The sequence below is a fragment of the Rhamphochromis longiceps genome, linkage group LG12 (assembly GCF_057381845.1).
Source record: "Rhamphochromis longiceps isolate RC_006_pf linkage group LG12, R_longiceps_female_GT1.1, whole genome shotgun sequence".
NCBI lineage: Eukaryota > Metazoa > Chordata > Actinopteri > Cichliformes > Cichlidae > Rhamphochromis > Rhamphochromis longiceps.
In genome coordinates this window covers 23172922-23187786 of record NC_140568.1, presented here as the reverse complement: position 1 = coordinate 23187786, position 14865 = coordinate 23172922, and the positions used below count along the sequence as shown (strand labels likewise).

The 14865-nt window shown below is 39.5% G+C and overlaps 1 protein-coding gene across 2 annotated transcripts; it reads right to left on the bottom strand.

Annotated features, from left to right (window-relative positions):
* Positions 1 to 149: 149 nt before the first annotated feature.
* skic3 (SKI3 subunit of superkiller complex) lies at positions 150 to 14519 on the bottom strand. 2 transcript variants are annotated; one of them, XM_085425239.1, is made up of 41 exons: positions 14480 to 14519; positions 13442 to 13538; positions 13182 to 13325; positions 12839 to 12930; positions 12608 to 12683; positions 12371 to 12517; positions 12032 to 12130; positions 11773 to 11881; positions 11533 to 11673; positions 11321 to 11419; positions 11053 to 11177; positions 10821 to 10907; positions 10571 to 10674; positions 10294 to 10420; positions 9984 to 10163; positions 9720 to 9844; positions 9383 to 9633; positions 9139 to 9241; positions 8615 to 8797; positions 8335 to 8473; positions 8172 to 8250; positions 7672 to 7733; positions 7524 to 7580; positions 7361 to 7429; positions 6963 to 7037; positions 6593 to 6734; positions 6378 to 6471; positions 6173 to 6250; positions 5947 to 6071; positions 5727 to 5850; positions 4887 to 5111; positions 4598 to 4670; positions 4454 to 4507; positions 4121 to 4232; positions 3672 to 3800; positions 3448 to 3572; positions 3115 to 3279; positions 2329 to 2481; positions 1697 to 1827; positions 617 to 740; positions 150 to 458 (listed from the first exon to the last, which is right to left on the bottom strand). In XM_085425239.1, exons 2-41 carry the CDS (start codon positions 13529 to 13531, stop codon positions 381 to 383), a joined length of 4695 nt encoding a protein of 1564 aa, XP_085281365.1. In that variant the 5' UTR covers positions 13532 to 13538; positions 14480 to 14519; the 3' UTR covers positions 150 to 380. The 2 variants fall into 2 exon arrangements, with proteins under 2 accessions (XP_085281365.1, XP_085281366.1); XM_085425240.1 differs by having other exon boundaries at positions 14476 to 14494.
* Between the last annotated feature and the right edge of the window lie 346 nt (positions 14520 to 14865).

The following is a 14865-nucleotide window of genomic DNA, read 5'->3' as shown; positions in this document are numbered from 1 at the left end:
CATATGACTCAAAGTTTCTTCTGTTTCTTCAACTTTAGGGATGTTTGAATATTGTTTACAAAGTTTTATGTGAATTTTAAAAGTCACTGCTCATTCTAATTTACACTGCTGTCTTTTATAGTTTACATGTAATCAAGATGAGACAATCGTTAGATATTGAGAAAATGTCTTTATTTAGCCTTGAATGTGGATGCGGTACCTGCATTTTAAGCACATTTTGAAATATGTGACAATCATAATTTCAACTTACTGAGGTGATTAGATCATGTAAAGCCATTAAAGCCATTATTTAAAGACCCACTGATAGTGGTGGTTTTTGTCTGGTGATAAACCTGCTAAGCAATGTGATTTCATAAAGCATAAGGAGATGGATGCAAAGTTCAGGATGAAGAGTTGAGGACTGAATGAAACTCCAGTAATCTTTGATCTCCGTTCATTTTGGCATGTTGCAATAGGACCTGCAAAAAGAAGTGGTGGTAAACGATTACAAAGGCAAGGACCAAGAATAATCACTTTTAGTTTAACTATGTGTATGCTGTCACCATTTCCACAAACGTTTCTCCCAAACAAATGTTCCTAAGTGGTGTCTGCAGGAATGAGGTAGCTGCATGTTCACCTTCATGAGTTCCTCGTCGTTTTTGGCATGCAGGTGTCTCAGGAGATACCAACTGGCCACCTGCACCACTGTCGCTGGTATATCTTGAATGTAAACCAGCCTCTCTAGCAAGCGTCTTGTTTCCCTATAGAAGACACAGCAGACATGAACAAACGTATAACATGATTGCTATCCATTAGGCAGCCTGTTCCCATGTAAATGTTTCTCTTCCTTTTTTGGATGCTTCCTTTACGGGTCACCAAAGAGGATCATCTGCCTCTATCTTACCATATCCCCAGCATCCTCCTTTGTTACACCAACCCTCTGCATGTCCTTCTTCACTACATTCATAAACTTTCTCTATTGTCTTCCCCTTTTCCTCCTACATGGCAGTTCATTATCCACAATAATGTATCCACAATCTCAACTCAGCCCATGTCCAAAGTATCTCAGCCTTGCCTCTCCAACTTTGTCTCCAAAACACTCGACATGAGCTATTCCTCTGATGTCCAACTGCAGCTTGGACTCCTGTCTTTTTGTTGGGGCCCTTGTCCGTACGTCATAGCAGGTCTAACTACTATCTGCTATCCTGTCACAAATCACCCAGATACTTGTCTCCACCTGCTCCACCTCAGTCTGGCCTGATACTGTAACTGTTATCTCTCTTCCATCAGTATTGACTAATATGAAATGAAATGAAAAGAGCTCCTGATACTGTGATTATGCTTGGCACAGAAGTTTCTGCAGCATTTCTCAAGGAATTTAGCCAGGTCATGGTTGGCATATTTGCTCAGCTCAGCATTCTCATGAATGTACTCTAATTAACCGTACTGGCAGTCCTCTGAGGGTGACAGAATGCTATAATACTACCAGGACATAAAATGTTGCTTTGCAGTTCCAAAAGTACCAATATATTGAAAAGACAGATGGAAGCATGGATTTGAAGTTTTAAGAATCTTATGTTTCATTTAATCACTTAAGCCGTTAAATTAAACATCTACAGGGATAAAATCATTTGCATGGCTATGTGGGCTGACCAACAGCACTGCAACCTGCACCTCTATGTACGTAAATAAACTTAGCATAAGGAGCTGCACCGACCTAGCAGCCATCTTTGTCACAAACTGGAGCAGAGCCTGGAAAAGAAGGGCCACAGGGGATGAGTCCAGCTTCAAGACCTCAGTAGTAGCTTCCAGCACCAAGTCCTTCCAGTCATTTCCTGGGACACCCACCTTAGAAGTCAGATCACACATGGTTCAGAGAAAACTAGGAAAGAGAAATCTGCACAAAATAAATACATCTAGTAAAGGTGTAATACGTCAAGCTACATTAATTCCAAACAACATGTGTAACACATGCACTAACTTTGGATACAAGCAAAAAGCTCTATTTAGCAATAGCGTCTTGTCAGCCACTTAGCCTTGGCTGCTCATCCTATGATTCATCAATCTTTTATCTCCTCTACTTTGAATCTGTCCTTACTTGACAGGGGTGTAAAAAAAGAGCCGACTCTGGCTTTTTGTGTGTATTCATTGAATTTTGTAATTTTTATGAAACACAACTGAGTCCTTATTGCTAAAATGCTACCTCTGGAACAAATAAATACATTATTCCCTAAATAATGCAATATAACATTTGTTGTTTGTATTGCTACAGTACAATCCTGCTTTAATAGCTGTAATTTCACACCTTAAAATTGTAGATCCTGATTTGAATCCCAAACATATACTTACCATACAAGGCCCGAGAGCTAGCAGGGCTAGTCGGAGGAGGCTGGCTACCTGACAGCTGTGCATGCCAAGCTGCGAGGCCAGCTGGAGACTCTGTCTGTAAGCCATGACCGCCTGAACCAGTAGGCCCTGGCTGCGATACACCTCAGCCAGCCACTGAGCAGAAGGAAGCAGAAGAACAGAGGAGTCACAAAATGAATGAAGATGATTTGGATCAGAGACAAGAATTCACTGAGTGACAGGTGGGGGAGAAAATATGAGAGGATAAGCATAATTACTGTTTTAAGATGCCATTATCTTCATCTAATCAAAAGATAACATGGCTAGAAGAATACTTATAACTACATAATATTAACATTTTCATTAGAATATTAATAATGAAGCTCAAATGCTATATTTTTCATTCTCCACATATATACTGTCACACGGTAGCACCAACTGCCAATATGTTCAAGGCTTTTGCTGCTACCCTGTTACTGGTAGCAACTACTTGATGTTAAGTTCAGCAATTTGAGGTTTTCAAGTGAGGTAAAGAATGTTCAGAGTCTCAGTGAAAGCAAGAGAAAATGGCAGTAGAGGAGAAAAATAACATAATTTTAGCATGAGAGCAAAACCTTTTTTTCCAATATGCTGTCTTATCTTTTGAAATATCTATGTTTCCATTTTTAGCGGTTTTCAAACTTACAATTAAAATACTGGTAATTGAAATCAAAGAAGACATCATCACTTAGTCACTCTAGCCTTGCTGGAGTACTTTAAATGGATAAGCGGGTAAATGTAAACGCTTACATGCCATGCCCCAAGGTTGGTAGGGTTCATCATCACAGCACTGCTGAGCTGCTCCAACACAGGCTCTGGGAGGACAGTACCACCATCAGTCATAAGGAGGCGCTGACACTGCACCTGCCTCAGTGATAACATCACTGCTGCATGCTCAGGGGACACATTCAAGACCTGTGATAAAGGTAAAACTGTGTCAAAGGTGGCAGAGTTAAATATATTGCCAGAATGGACAAGATTAGAAATGGCTATCTGAGGGACAGCTCAGCTCAGTGTACCTCAGTGTTTTGGAGACAAAGTTAGAGGTGTGCACACAGTGTGTGTGAGTCCCCAATATCCTACCTGTGTGCAAAGGACCTCTGCTTGCTCTAGCTGTCCCTCCAGCATGAGACCAGTCACTGCCTGTTGTAGTACCCATCCTTCCAGAGCCTGAGCTAGAGGCCGCTCTATTTCATCCACACTACGCACTGAGACACAAAACCGCAAAAAGGTGTTAGCTACACAGTCAAATACGCAGAGACAAGTACACAAATGGGGCGACAGTAAAAGAGCACCAGTGAGCATACCTTTCTCAGAAACCACAGACATAAGGGTCTGCTGCAGTGCTTGTCTGCGAGGAGCAGAACCAGAAAGATAACAGGAAGTGTTTTCGGTGTAACAAGCAGCCATTAATCCGGCCCACGTTGCTGGATCATCTAAAGTAGAGAGCAGAATGACGACTCAAATACGTATAAGCAAGTATCTCACACACCCGTGTTCTTCAATAAATGTCACATGCAAAACAGCCATTTTTTCTATATAGGTAAGGTTACACTCCACTGATATAAATAAACATTAACAAACCTTCCTGGCAAGAAAAGGAAATGTATTTCCTCAATCTAATTGAATTTAATTGTTCTAAATTAGAGAATTAAAAAAAAATTTAATTGTATTTGTTATTTATATTTCCAGCTTTAAAAGACAATAAAAAGAATATCATGTTTATCGTGTGTAAGAAAATAATGTGTGTGTTTACCAGGACAGAGCAGCACAGCTCTCTGCATAGTCTTCAATGCATTCTTCTGACTGTCCTCTCCAGAGTGTCTGCCACTGGCCAGCTGGTTCACTCCACTGTACAACAACGCCCTCTGCAGTCACACAAGTTACGTCAACCGTTTAACATGCAAACAACGTGAATATATGGGTAAAATATACCTTTTGGATGTTTCGGTTTTTAAAAGTTTTAAAATATGTCTACAATGTACAAAAACTGAGAAAAAGAAATTACTGCTAAATTAAATGGGCCAGTTAGATTTTTTTAAAGGTTTACCGGAGAACACAAGACATAAGATAAAAGTCATATTTTTACCTTTCCTTGGGTCATACTGGAGAGACAGGCAACATGGCCAGCTACTGCAGCACCCTGTGAAATAAACAAGTGAAAAACATGAACCCCAATGAACCAAATGTGTTTGAGCATATTTGATTTGTCAGGCTTAGTACACAGGCTTACATTTGCCTTTCTAGGGTAGTACTGTGGAACCACTCTGGACAGAAGCGCCCACAAAGAAGCATTTCCAGGATTGCTATAAATAAATCAAGAAAACATGGAAAGTTGTTAAATTTATGATCTGTTGCTGCAGTGTCTAGGGTTGTTGCAGTTGTGGTTGATTGTTTTGTTTGATCACTAGAGAGTAGAATAAAATGCATATAGTGTAAAAGAGTACATACCAGCAAAATTATTTGTTTTTTGAAGTAAAGGCAAGCTTATCATTAATGCAAATTTCATTAAAGGGAAATACCTGTGCACAGCTCTTGAAACCTCCCTTGGCACTGCACTAAAATTCCCCTGCACAGCCAACAAGGTGCAGGTGAGTAGACATCGCTGCTCGATAGCACTCCCAGAGGCTGAACCTTGCTTTAGGAGCTCAGTAAGCGCAGCAGCAGCAAGTGTAGCATCACTGTTGGCCAGTCCGAGCGCACATAAACAAACCAGGGACTCTGAAATTGGCTCCTTTAACATTGAACTATGGGAACAAAAAGTAAAAACAAATAGTTTCAGCTAAAATTCAAGACTAGTACAAATATTATTTATATCTATCTATCATTAGATGGTTTCAAAATGTTTCCCATGACATAATTAAATTGTTTTCTTGACAGTTTTCCTGAATAACAGCATATTTTTAAAGTAGAAACCTATCACACGTATCTATTTTTGATTTATTTTTATGGTTTACACAGCCAGAGCTTATGTGTAGATACTGGGCACAGACTCCCAGTGGCATGCAGATAAAAATAAAAAATAGGAACCATTTGTGGCAAGTCTAAACCTGAAAAATGACAGTATGTGCACAATAAAATAAGCTCTTCCAACCAAAGCATAGAGCACAATATAAGTGATTAAAGGAGATTCAAATGTTTTGTCCTTCAGGTTCAGCAATACTGGCAAGCAAAACGCTCTTTTTACAATCAACATTAAAACATAAAACAAAAACCAATAAAGCTTTCTGATCTTTTTTTTTTTTTTTAATACTAGCAAATATTGAAAATGAACGATGGGAAAAACCAACATTATTGATTAAAATGACAGATAAATAGGACATAAAACTAGTACAATCCATAAAACACTCACTACGACTCACCATTTAAACAGCAGAGTCTTGGCTGAGTCTAGGTTACCCTGCTGGTGCTGCAGCAGGGCCAGAGCTGTCAGTGTATAAGCCTTTTCCTTCTCACTAGAAGCCACAGCCAAGGCGCGTTCATAGGCTATAATATATACACACATGCAGCAGTTTATTCACAGCCCCTTTGACATGTAAACACATATGAAATCTCTTCACTTTGGTGTTTTCCAGTCCTTACCGCTGATGCTGTCTGAGATGAGTCCTGCCTTGCAGTAGGCCAGAGCCAACCCAACCAGGTCACTGAGCTCTTGCAGTGGAGTGGAATTATAAACATGCACAGCCTCCTCCCACTGACCTGAAGTGCTGGAAAAGCCAGAGCGGAACATAAAAAAGTGACATTTAGGATAAAAGATAAGCAATTTGAAAAAATAGTTTAAGTATATCATAATGAGACAGCTGGTTACCACAATGCACGGCCATAGCTGCCCAGAGAAAATGCCAACTCTTCTGAAGAGGATGTGGACTGAAGTAGTTCAACCGCTCTGAGGAAGCATATTGGATTGCAAAAGGTCAATTGAAAACCCAATATATATAACATTATGTTCCTTCTCGGTTATACTGCTTCATCAATTAGAAAGCAGAGACAGTCAGTGTATTTCAAATACATACCTCTGGTAAGCCTGTAAAGCCTGTCTCTTCAGCTGCAGATGCTCATTCAGATAGCCCAGCATAATGAAGGCATCAGGATCTGATTGAATCCTTTCTGAAAGAGATGCAAAAAAATATACAAATAACCAAAAAGTCTGCCAGTAACACATGCAAAGCTAAGTGAAAACCACAACACCTGTGGATCCTGTGTGCAAATCAGTACGCAAGACATGTACCTGTGTACTTGCTGAGCGCCACCTGAGCAGCAGAGATGGCATTCATCTGCACGATGTTGTAACGGTACAGTTCTGAGTCTCTGTTGCTCTTATCCAGCAGCGTGGAGCAAACCCAGAAGGCATATCCTTTCACGCCTTCCATCTGACGGAGAAACATGTCAGGATTGATAAGGAAAGACAGAAATGACGGGAATATCAAGTCTGACAGAGCAAAGCAAAACATCACTTTGTGTTGTACCATGCCATCATTACTATATCCTTACAACTAAAAGGCTTGGAGCTTAAAACTAAGCACAGCGACTAAGAAAGGTGAAGCAAACACTGTTATTATCTTGCTAATAAGTGGGTATTACAATAGCAGGTCACGCACATGTGTGCTGAGTTCAGTGGTGTGCCTGAAAAGATCCATGGTGTCATAGCTTCCCACGCGTTCTGCTATCAGCGCCTGGTAGGAGGACAAAGGATGAAACTATAATTTAGACAGATAAAGACAAAGAGGCCAAAAAAGTCACAGTGTTATGCCAGTACTTTCAGTGTAATCAAACTTTATGGAGCTCCCTCACCGAGCAATGATGTCTTTCACATTCCTTACTACTCCAAAAATACAGCCCAAGGAATAATTTTACCTCTCTCTGCTAGTTGTGGCTTTGAATGTATATGCATTTATTAGAAATAGTATACATTCATCAACAGTGAACCGTTGCCTGTAATGTGATATTTTCTTGGCTTGGGGGCTTTCAAGTTATCAATAAATGCTGAGAGTGGTACCTGTCCGATCCAGCAGTTGACATAAAGTGGCTCCAAAGACTGAGCAATCTTGAAGGCCTCGTGTGCAAGCTAAAACAATAAATCCACATTTGAACAATGAAAATGTCATCCACCTATGTTAAAAACAGAAGAAATATGTAGCATAAACCAAGTAATCACATACCTCTATATTTTCCTTCTTCAGATACAGGCTACCAAGGTTTGTCCAGGCCACAACATTCTGCAATGACATTTAAGAGTAACGTAAAAACAGCAGAATATTTACTACCGTAATACTTTATTAATCTCTACAGCAAATGTGCCGTACGTACATTAGGCTCAACTTGGATGGACTTGATGAAGCAATGCTGAGCCAGAGCATAGTTCTCAAGATCTGATGTGAGAAAAGAAGGAGAAAATATTTTGTTCTTTTTTGTAAAGATTGCTTAGAAGTATATAATTATTTATAATCGTAAAAGGTTTTGTAAAAATGATTGCACCTTCTTGTAGACTAAAAATCTTGAGGTGACTTAAATGAAATGAAATGTATTCATAAGATTTGCTTTTCTATTTTTGTAACTTAACAACATATTTATCAAACTTAAGTCCATTAAGTTGAGAGACCTTAGTACTCTTGTCAGAGAAATAAAGATATTTTTCAAATGCCACAACATTTTGACTCTTTTTATGTAGAAATAATAACAGGCAGAGCTTTCAACAGACTTCAGGGAGACGATGTTGCTTCATTCCTAAGTGCAAAAGTAAGGGAAATAAAACAAGCTATACAGGCTTTTACTCTAAAAACACAACCGTTACCTGAGAATGTCGTTACCTTTGTTCATGGAAACAACTCCCAGGGCATTCCAGTAGCTGTGGTTGCTGCTGTCCATCATGATGGCTTTTTTTAAGCACTGCATAGACAAAAAGACCATGAGATAGAGACCTCTTTCTGGAACAAACAATGCAAAGATGTTGTACAGGGTTCGGCAAATAACCTGCTGGGCCTTCTCTATGTCCATAGCTGGGGAGTTCTGGTCATTCTGTGTAAGGCTGGCCTGATGATAATAGTTGAGCCCTAAGTCATACCACCGACTGGCAACTTCAGGCATCAGTTTCAAAGCATGAGCATAGCACCTGTGGCAAAACATATCAGTTTCAATTTCTGCTTGGCTAAAAGGGGCAGGTAGGATAAGCAATGTAAAAAAAAGCACAAATATATAGTACTAACTATTCTTATGCATTATCAGCCTTATAATGATATGATAATGGCCATACCTCTCACCGACTTTTAGTGTCTGGGCCTGGTTGAGCATTTGGCTCTCAGTGTTGGCATCTAAACCAGCAAGTAGGGCTGGCACTATAACCTTGGCTCTGTTTGGGGAGACGGTGCTAACTGCAGTGCAAGCATCGCCCAGCAGCTTCCACAAGCAGGAAAGGTCTGGTCGCAGCTGTACAGCTCTGGAGATCACAAAGTAAAGAATCTTAGAAAAAGACTACGTGTGCTATGCATAATGTTCAGAACCACCAGATGAAGTATCGAGGAACAGCCCTACAGTAAACGCAGGAGCTCTTGACCAGCAACAAGATAAGTGTTGGAATAAAGTTCAACTTTTGCCAAATAATGTCAAGTGGTATAATAAATAGATTCGTCAATCAAATGTCAGTATATTCACCGCTAAAAGGACCATTACTGCACCATAGCTTCACTAGCAAGTACCTGTTTGCTGTTATAACAATATTACAGATGTCATATATAGAGCGTTTAGGGTTCGCGGGTTGAATGAGTGTGTTGTCATTACCTGAAGAGGTTCTGTATTGCTTGCTGAATGAGGTCAATGGCTCCTCCATCTCTGCAGTCCTGCATTAAACTTTTTGCCAGAGACAGCTGACACTCCCCAAGACCTGAATAAAAGACCATGTTAAGTAAAATTAAATGCCCAGATTTAGACATATCACTCCCTGAAGATGTGCAATAAAATACCTAATAGATTACATTAAATCAAATAAAGTGCATCTAAAGGGTACAATGAAACATTCACTTACCTTTAAGAGCAGGGACATAGTCCTGCTTTGCTGTGATCAGCAAGTACTCTGCGACAGCCTCTTTGAACTTGCCCAGAGTCTGTTTGATTGCAGCAGCCTGGTAGACACTGTAGATGGAGCAGGGCTGAAGCTGATGGGCTTTACCAAAAGCTTTCAGAGCTGCTGTGAAGCTCCGGCGGTTTAGATATGCTTCACCTAAACACTCCCAACACACCCAGTCCTCTGGGTCTGCTCTTAAAGCGGCCTGCAGGCTAAAATTAGAAATAAAATATTCAACAGCACTTATACACTTAGACCGTGGTAATAAATTTAGTTGTCTCAGATGTGTAAATCTTACTCCGCTATGGCCTGTTGATTTTCTCCAACTTTCAGGTAGTATAGGCCTCGTCTCATCCAGGCCCATTTAGCCGAGCCTGGAGTGGCTTTCTCTAACACAGACTGAAGAATGGCTAAGGCAGCGTCCTGTGTCAATCAGCAAAGAGAGAAAGAAGGCACAAAACGGGGAAAAAACTTGTAAGGAGACTAAAGGCAATAGCAAGGAGCCAAACAAGACGCCCGATTCTCAGAATTTGGTGACTTTTTCACCCCCAAGACAACTCACCATGTCTCCCTGCCCCATACTGAGATCCACCGAGGCAGCGCCAGACTCCACATCTTCACTGTCCAGCTGAAAGGCCTTTTTGTAGCAGCCTTGTGCACGGCCATAATCCTTTGCAATGTCCCGATAATAATGCCCCAGGTAGCGAAATACACAGCCAAGGTGTGGATCTAGCTTTGCAGCCTGAAAAGGGCAAAACAGGCCTTTCAAACTAAAATGTCATTCATCTCTTATTTTCAAAGACCGACCCATTAGCACCTGAATTCACCTTTCCTACCACATACACAAAACTTTCAATAATAATTTCACAAACCTTCAGCAAATGTGTGTGAGCTTTGCTCCGGTCTTTACGGGTCTCTTCTCCCATGTCCCAGTAGAGCTGTCCAAGCAAAAAAAAATACTCTCCACAGTCTGGGCTCTGACTTGCAGCCTTTAGGAAACTACATTAAAAAAAATACAAAAAACAGTTTGGTGGGATGAACCAAATTATTTTATGCCATGCAAATGGGCTCTTTTACGTAAGTTTAAGACAGTAGACTGCCATAGAAAATACGAATAAAAAGATTTATTCGTCTTTTTTTTTTTTTTACCTCTGCTCTGCCAGCTGCTTTTCACCTTTAACCATGTGCACCAGTCCTCTCAGAGCCAATCCTTGGGCTAGGTTTGGGTTGGAAGCCACCAGTTCTGATGACACCTATAAAGAACAGACTCGTTTACTGCTGGCCAGTTCATCAGTTCACCAGACACATACTCCTTGCGTCCTGCAATCATAACTTAGTTAAAATAACAGAAATATGTTGTTTTCATTGACAGAATCAGTAAGTATTCATTTAATTCAACCTTAAGTGCTTGGCCAGTCTGTCCCTTGTTAAGGTATGCACGTCCTTTAAGGGCTAACAGAACGGGGTCTTTTTCAGCTTCTGGAATCTAAAAAACAAACAGACACAGATGTGGCATGTCCTTTGATGTTATATCAACATTTACAGCTTCTAACAATCTCCACAACAATTTTATTAATTAAATACTATAGCTATACAATGCTGTTTAAAGCGAGCATTTACCAACTCATTACCTGTTTAAATGTCTCCAAAGCCTGCTCTCCAGCTTTCTCTCCTCCACTTCTCACTAAAGCCTCTAGTTTTAGTCGAAGAAGTCTGATCCTCAGCTCCTTCTCTTCAGAGTCACACACATTCAAACCTAATAAAACAGGACACACACTGAAGTGTCTTTTTCAGGGATTAAAGACATTGATCTTTAAAGTCAGTACTTAAGACCCTTTTTAGTCACCCTCTTTTTAATTAAATATTGGTGATGTCTTGAGTGGACACAGTTAAATATACCTTGTGAGCATGATGTAGCGCTGTCAGCGTATCTGTAAATTTTAAACTGGGCTTCAGCCAGACTGTACCATCCTGTAGTTGAGCTCATTTTCTTCAATCCTAATAAAAGTGGAGGAGACAGATAATGAATAAAAATGACCATCGAGAGCACATATTAAAGGATAAAGTGTTAAGGTATGTTTTTTACATTGTTTGTTACTGTGACAACTCACCTTGTGTAAGGTCATCAATGGCATCTTTATACCTTCCTTCCAGCAATGTTTTTGTGCCCAGACACAAATGACCCAATCCACTGTCAGGGACCAGGTCCATGAGGCGGGAGAAAGAGCTAACTGCCTCCTCATTAAAGTTTCCTTTGGAGAAACGAGAAGAAGATACATATGACTCTGCCATTTATGAACATCCATTATGAATACAAAAAGGCAAGGATTTTCTTTTAAATGTTATTTTACCTGTTTTAAGGTAATGATGACAAAGAACCTCAAGAGGATAACTTTGGTTGGGGTAGAGGGAAATCATGGACTGACATGCTGCAGTCATTCTGGCTTCTTCTTGTGGTAGCTGCAGTAAGACCAGATTCATGATTAACAGGTCATTTTGAGAAGCATAACTACCTATAATGAGCTGGCCTTTTTGGATACACATTTCCAGACTCTAATGATCCTTAAGTTTCTGTGATAGTTAGCTAGACATAAGAGAAGATGCACTTACTAGAGAAAGACATTTGACATAGTCAGCTGAGACCTTCTTGTGGTCCTCTCCTGGTACAGGATCGATGAGAACCAGAGCTTTCTCAAATGCTGTGATTAACTGATAAGCACAAAGAAACCAAGAACAGCAATTGATGTGTGTGCAGTAGGAAACACCATGAAGACTTTTGCTTCTCGTAATCAGTGGGTGGTTATGATATGTAGAAGTTATGGCGAGCCAGCTGTAGCCAGCCTATTACATTGGATTTTGTTAGAAGACATGAATCTCAAGTACTGTAAAGTGTTTACATATAAAGGAAACATAATGTTGATGAGTTAAAAGTCCACATTTTGGTCTTACATGCTGCTGAGTTTCACTATCCTGCTCCACCTCCTTAAGACAGTCTGAGGGGAGCTGGGTCATCTTTTGCAATAGCTGCACTAACTCCTTTTTATCCACGGGTTCTTCTTCCTTCAGCTGTATGAGCTGCAGCCAAACCCTGGCCAGCTGTTCACATACAGAAACATATTCACATGTGTTAAAAACATAAAACACACACATAGACAATCTATTTTCATTAGTCTTGAAACTGCATACCTTTAAATATTCTTTGTCAGACTCATAAATTTCTGTCAGTTTGTTGATCACCTCATAACATTTGTTTTTGTCTGAGCTGCAAATCGAGAACATGATGAAAAATCAGTAACCGCATAATATTCTGTCACAGTGTATTAATTACTTTCAATTTGATTTTTTATTAATCATTATTTTTATCTGTTTTATATATTTATAGGAAACTTCAGGTAATAAAATGTTTCCGTATATTACCTTGCATACAACTCAACAAGTTTCTGGTAGACATTAGGCAGCTCAACCTTGAAGTCCCACTGATCAGTCTTATCATACAAATTTGCCAAGCCCTTAAAGAAAGAACAATTATTCAGACTGTGCATTATTAATAGAGGACAGAGAGGAGAGAGGTATTTTATACGGGATGACATCCTGAGTAAAGATGAATCTATTTTTTAAAGAAAAAAAATCATAGAGGCATGCAGATTAAATCTGAAGTAATTTCAACTGGTTAGTATTATCAAATTAACCAATCATAGTAGCGTAGTATTAAATGGCTAGAGAGAACAGTTATCATTAACTAATACATTCTGTACCTTACCTGCCAAGCCAGCAGCTGCTCCGGCTCCAGCTCCACTGCCTTTTTATAGGCTGCCTGTGACTGATCCGGTTGATCCAGTTCACTGGCTGACAAGCCGATGAAGACCCAAGCATTGTAATTGTTTTTCTCAATTTTCAAAACAGTCTAAACCCACAATGCAGAGAGGAAGGTCAATTTTACATTTTTACTCCTAGTATGTCTGAGAAGAGCATATTACATTTTCAACTTACTGTTATTTAAAAAACATTGAGATACTTTACCTTGCAGTGTTTTAGAGCTTCTTTGAATTCTTTGTTTTTAATGGCCTCTCTGGCACTTTTCAGCGCGGATTTCACTTCTTTATTAGACATCTTGTTGCTATGAAGAGACAACAAAGCAATACACCTTTCAAAAAAAACAGCAAACTCTACACAATGATCAGATCTCAGTGGTTGAAAAAATGAATACAATTCAATTTTGTTTATATAGAACCAAATCACTGCTACAGTCAACTGTATAAGCTAGTTTTATAGGTAAAGGTAAAGACCCTACAATAATACAGGGAAAACCCCAATAATTAGACAACCTCCTGTGAGCAAGTACTTGGCAACAGTGGAAATGTAAAACTCCGGTTTGACAAGAAAAAATCCTCTGGCAGAACCAGGCTCAGGGAGAAGCATCCATCTGCTGGGACCGGTTGGACGTGAAGGAAGAAACACAAAAAAAAGGGCACACTGCATTTGCAGTAATATGCATTGACTTTGCATTTCAGTCTGTGTGTATAGACACAGTGAAAAAGAAGTGAGGTCAGTGATTTGCAGAAAGCCCTTCACAACCAACCTATATCTATTGCAGTGTAACTAAGCAAAGGTTCAGGGTCACTTGATCCAGCCCTAACTTAAGTGTTATGAAAACGTTTGAAGCCTAAAATTTCTCTGCATATTTGTATTAATGTGGACTGGGTTGTGTTAGGAAAGAGATTATGCCACATAGTGATTTACTATATTGCAGGAGTCTAAAGTGAATTTCTATATACTGAATTTCCAGAGGAACCTACCCAAGGGATTAATAAAGTTCTATCTAACTATCTATTTACATATATTAGTAGATGATTGTCGGCTAATGCTGCTAGTGAGCAACATTAGCTTGAGCTGTGGGCTTGTTCCGATCATAAAATGCATATTTTAGAGTGCAAGTAAATTTAGAACCATGGTTTACACTTAATATTCAACTTTCTCAATTGACCGAGTTAACTTTAACCCCTGTATCTTTTGAAAATGCGTAAAAATAAAAAAAACAATAAAAGTTGGATCACCTACTGTTTACATTGACAGCTTGCGGAGCCTGCTCCCTTCTCCAGCTGACCCGGAAGTAGAAGAAAAGTAACGAGACTGGACTTTCAAAATAAAATTCAAAGCGGCGCTTCAGCTGGAAAGCCTCTTCAATTGTTGAGCTTTGTTTACAGTCTGCTTTACGTGCTATTGTCCACAGCCAACTACCAGTGCAGCGTGAAATTTGACAAGATTAAATAAACGGAGAAGTAAAAGGTTCAATCATTTTTAAGTCTGATCTGTAACTGAATAATTATTTATTAAACAATATTTTTAAAATCCCGTTTATCAGGTTCTAGAGTATTGGTTTTTAAACTTTAAAGATGCAACTAGACAGATCTAATTTTTTTCATGGTTTCTTATTTGTTTTTCTT

Bases quoted from the DNA above. Each gene is read 5' to 3' on its own strand.
- skic3 (XM_085425239.1), bottom strand. From the start codon at position 13,531: ATGTCTAATAAAGAAGTGAAATCCGCGCTGAAAAGTGCCAGAGAGGCC. The intron at 12,518-12,607 runs GTATGCAGTTTC...GTATGTGAACAG, and splicing joins CTGACAAAGAATATTTAAAG to CTGGCCAGGGTTTGGCTGCA. The intron at 10,908-11,052 runs GTAATGAGTTGG...TTTGTTTTTTAG, and splicing joins CTTTGGAGACATTTAAACAG to ATTCCAGAAGCTGAAAAAGA.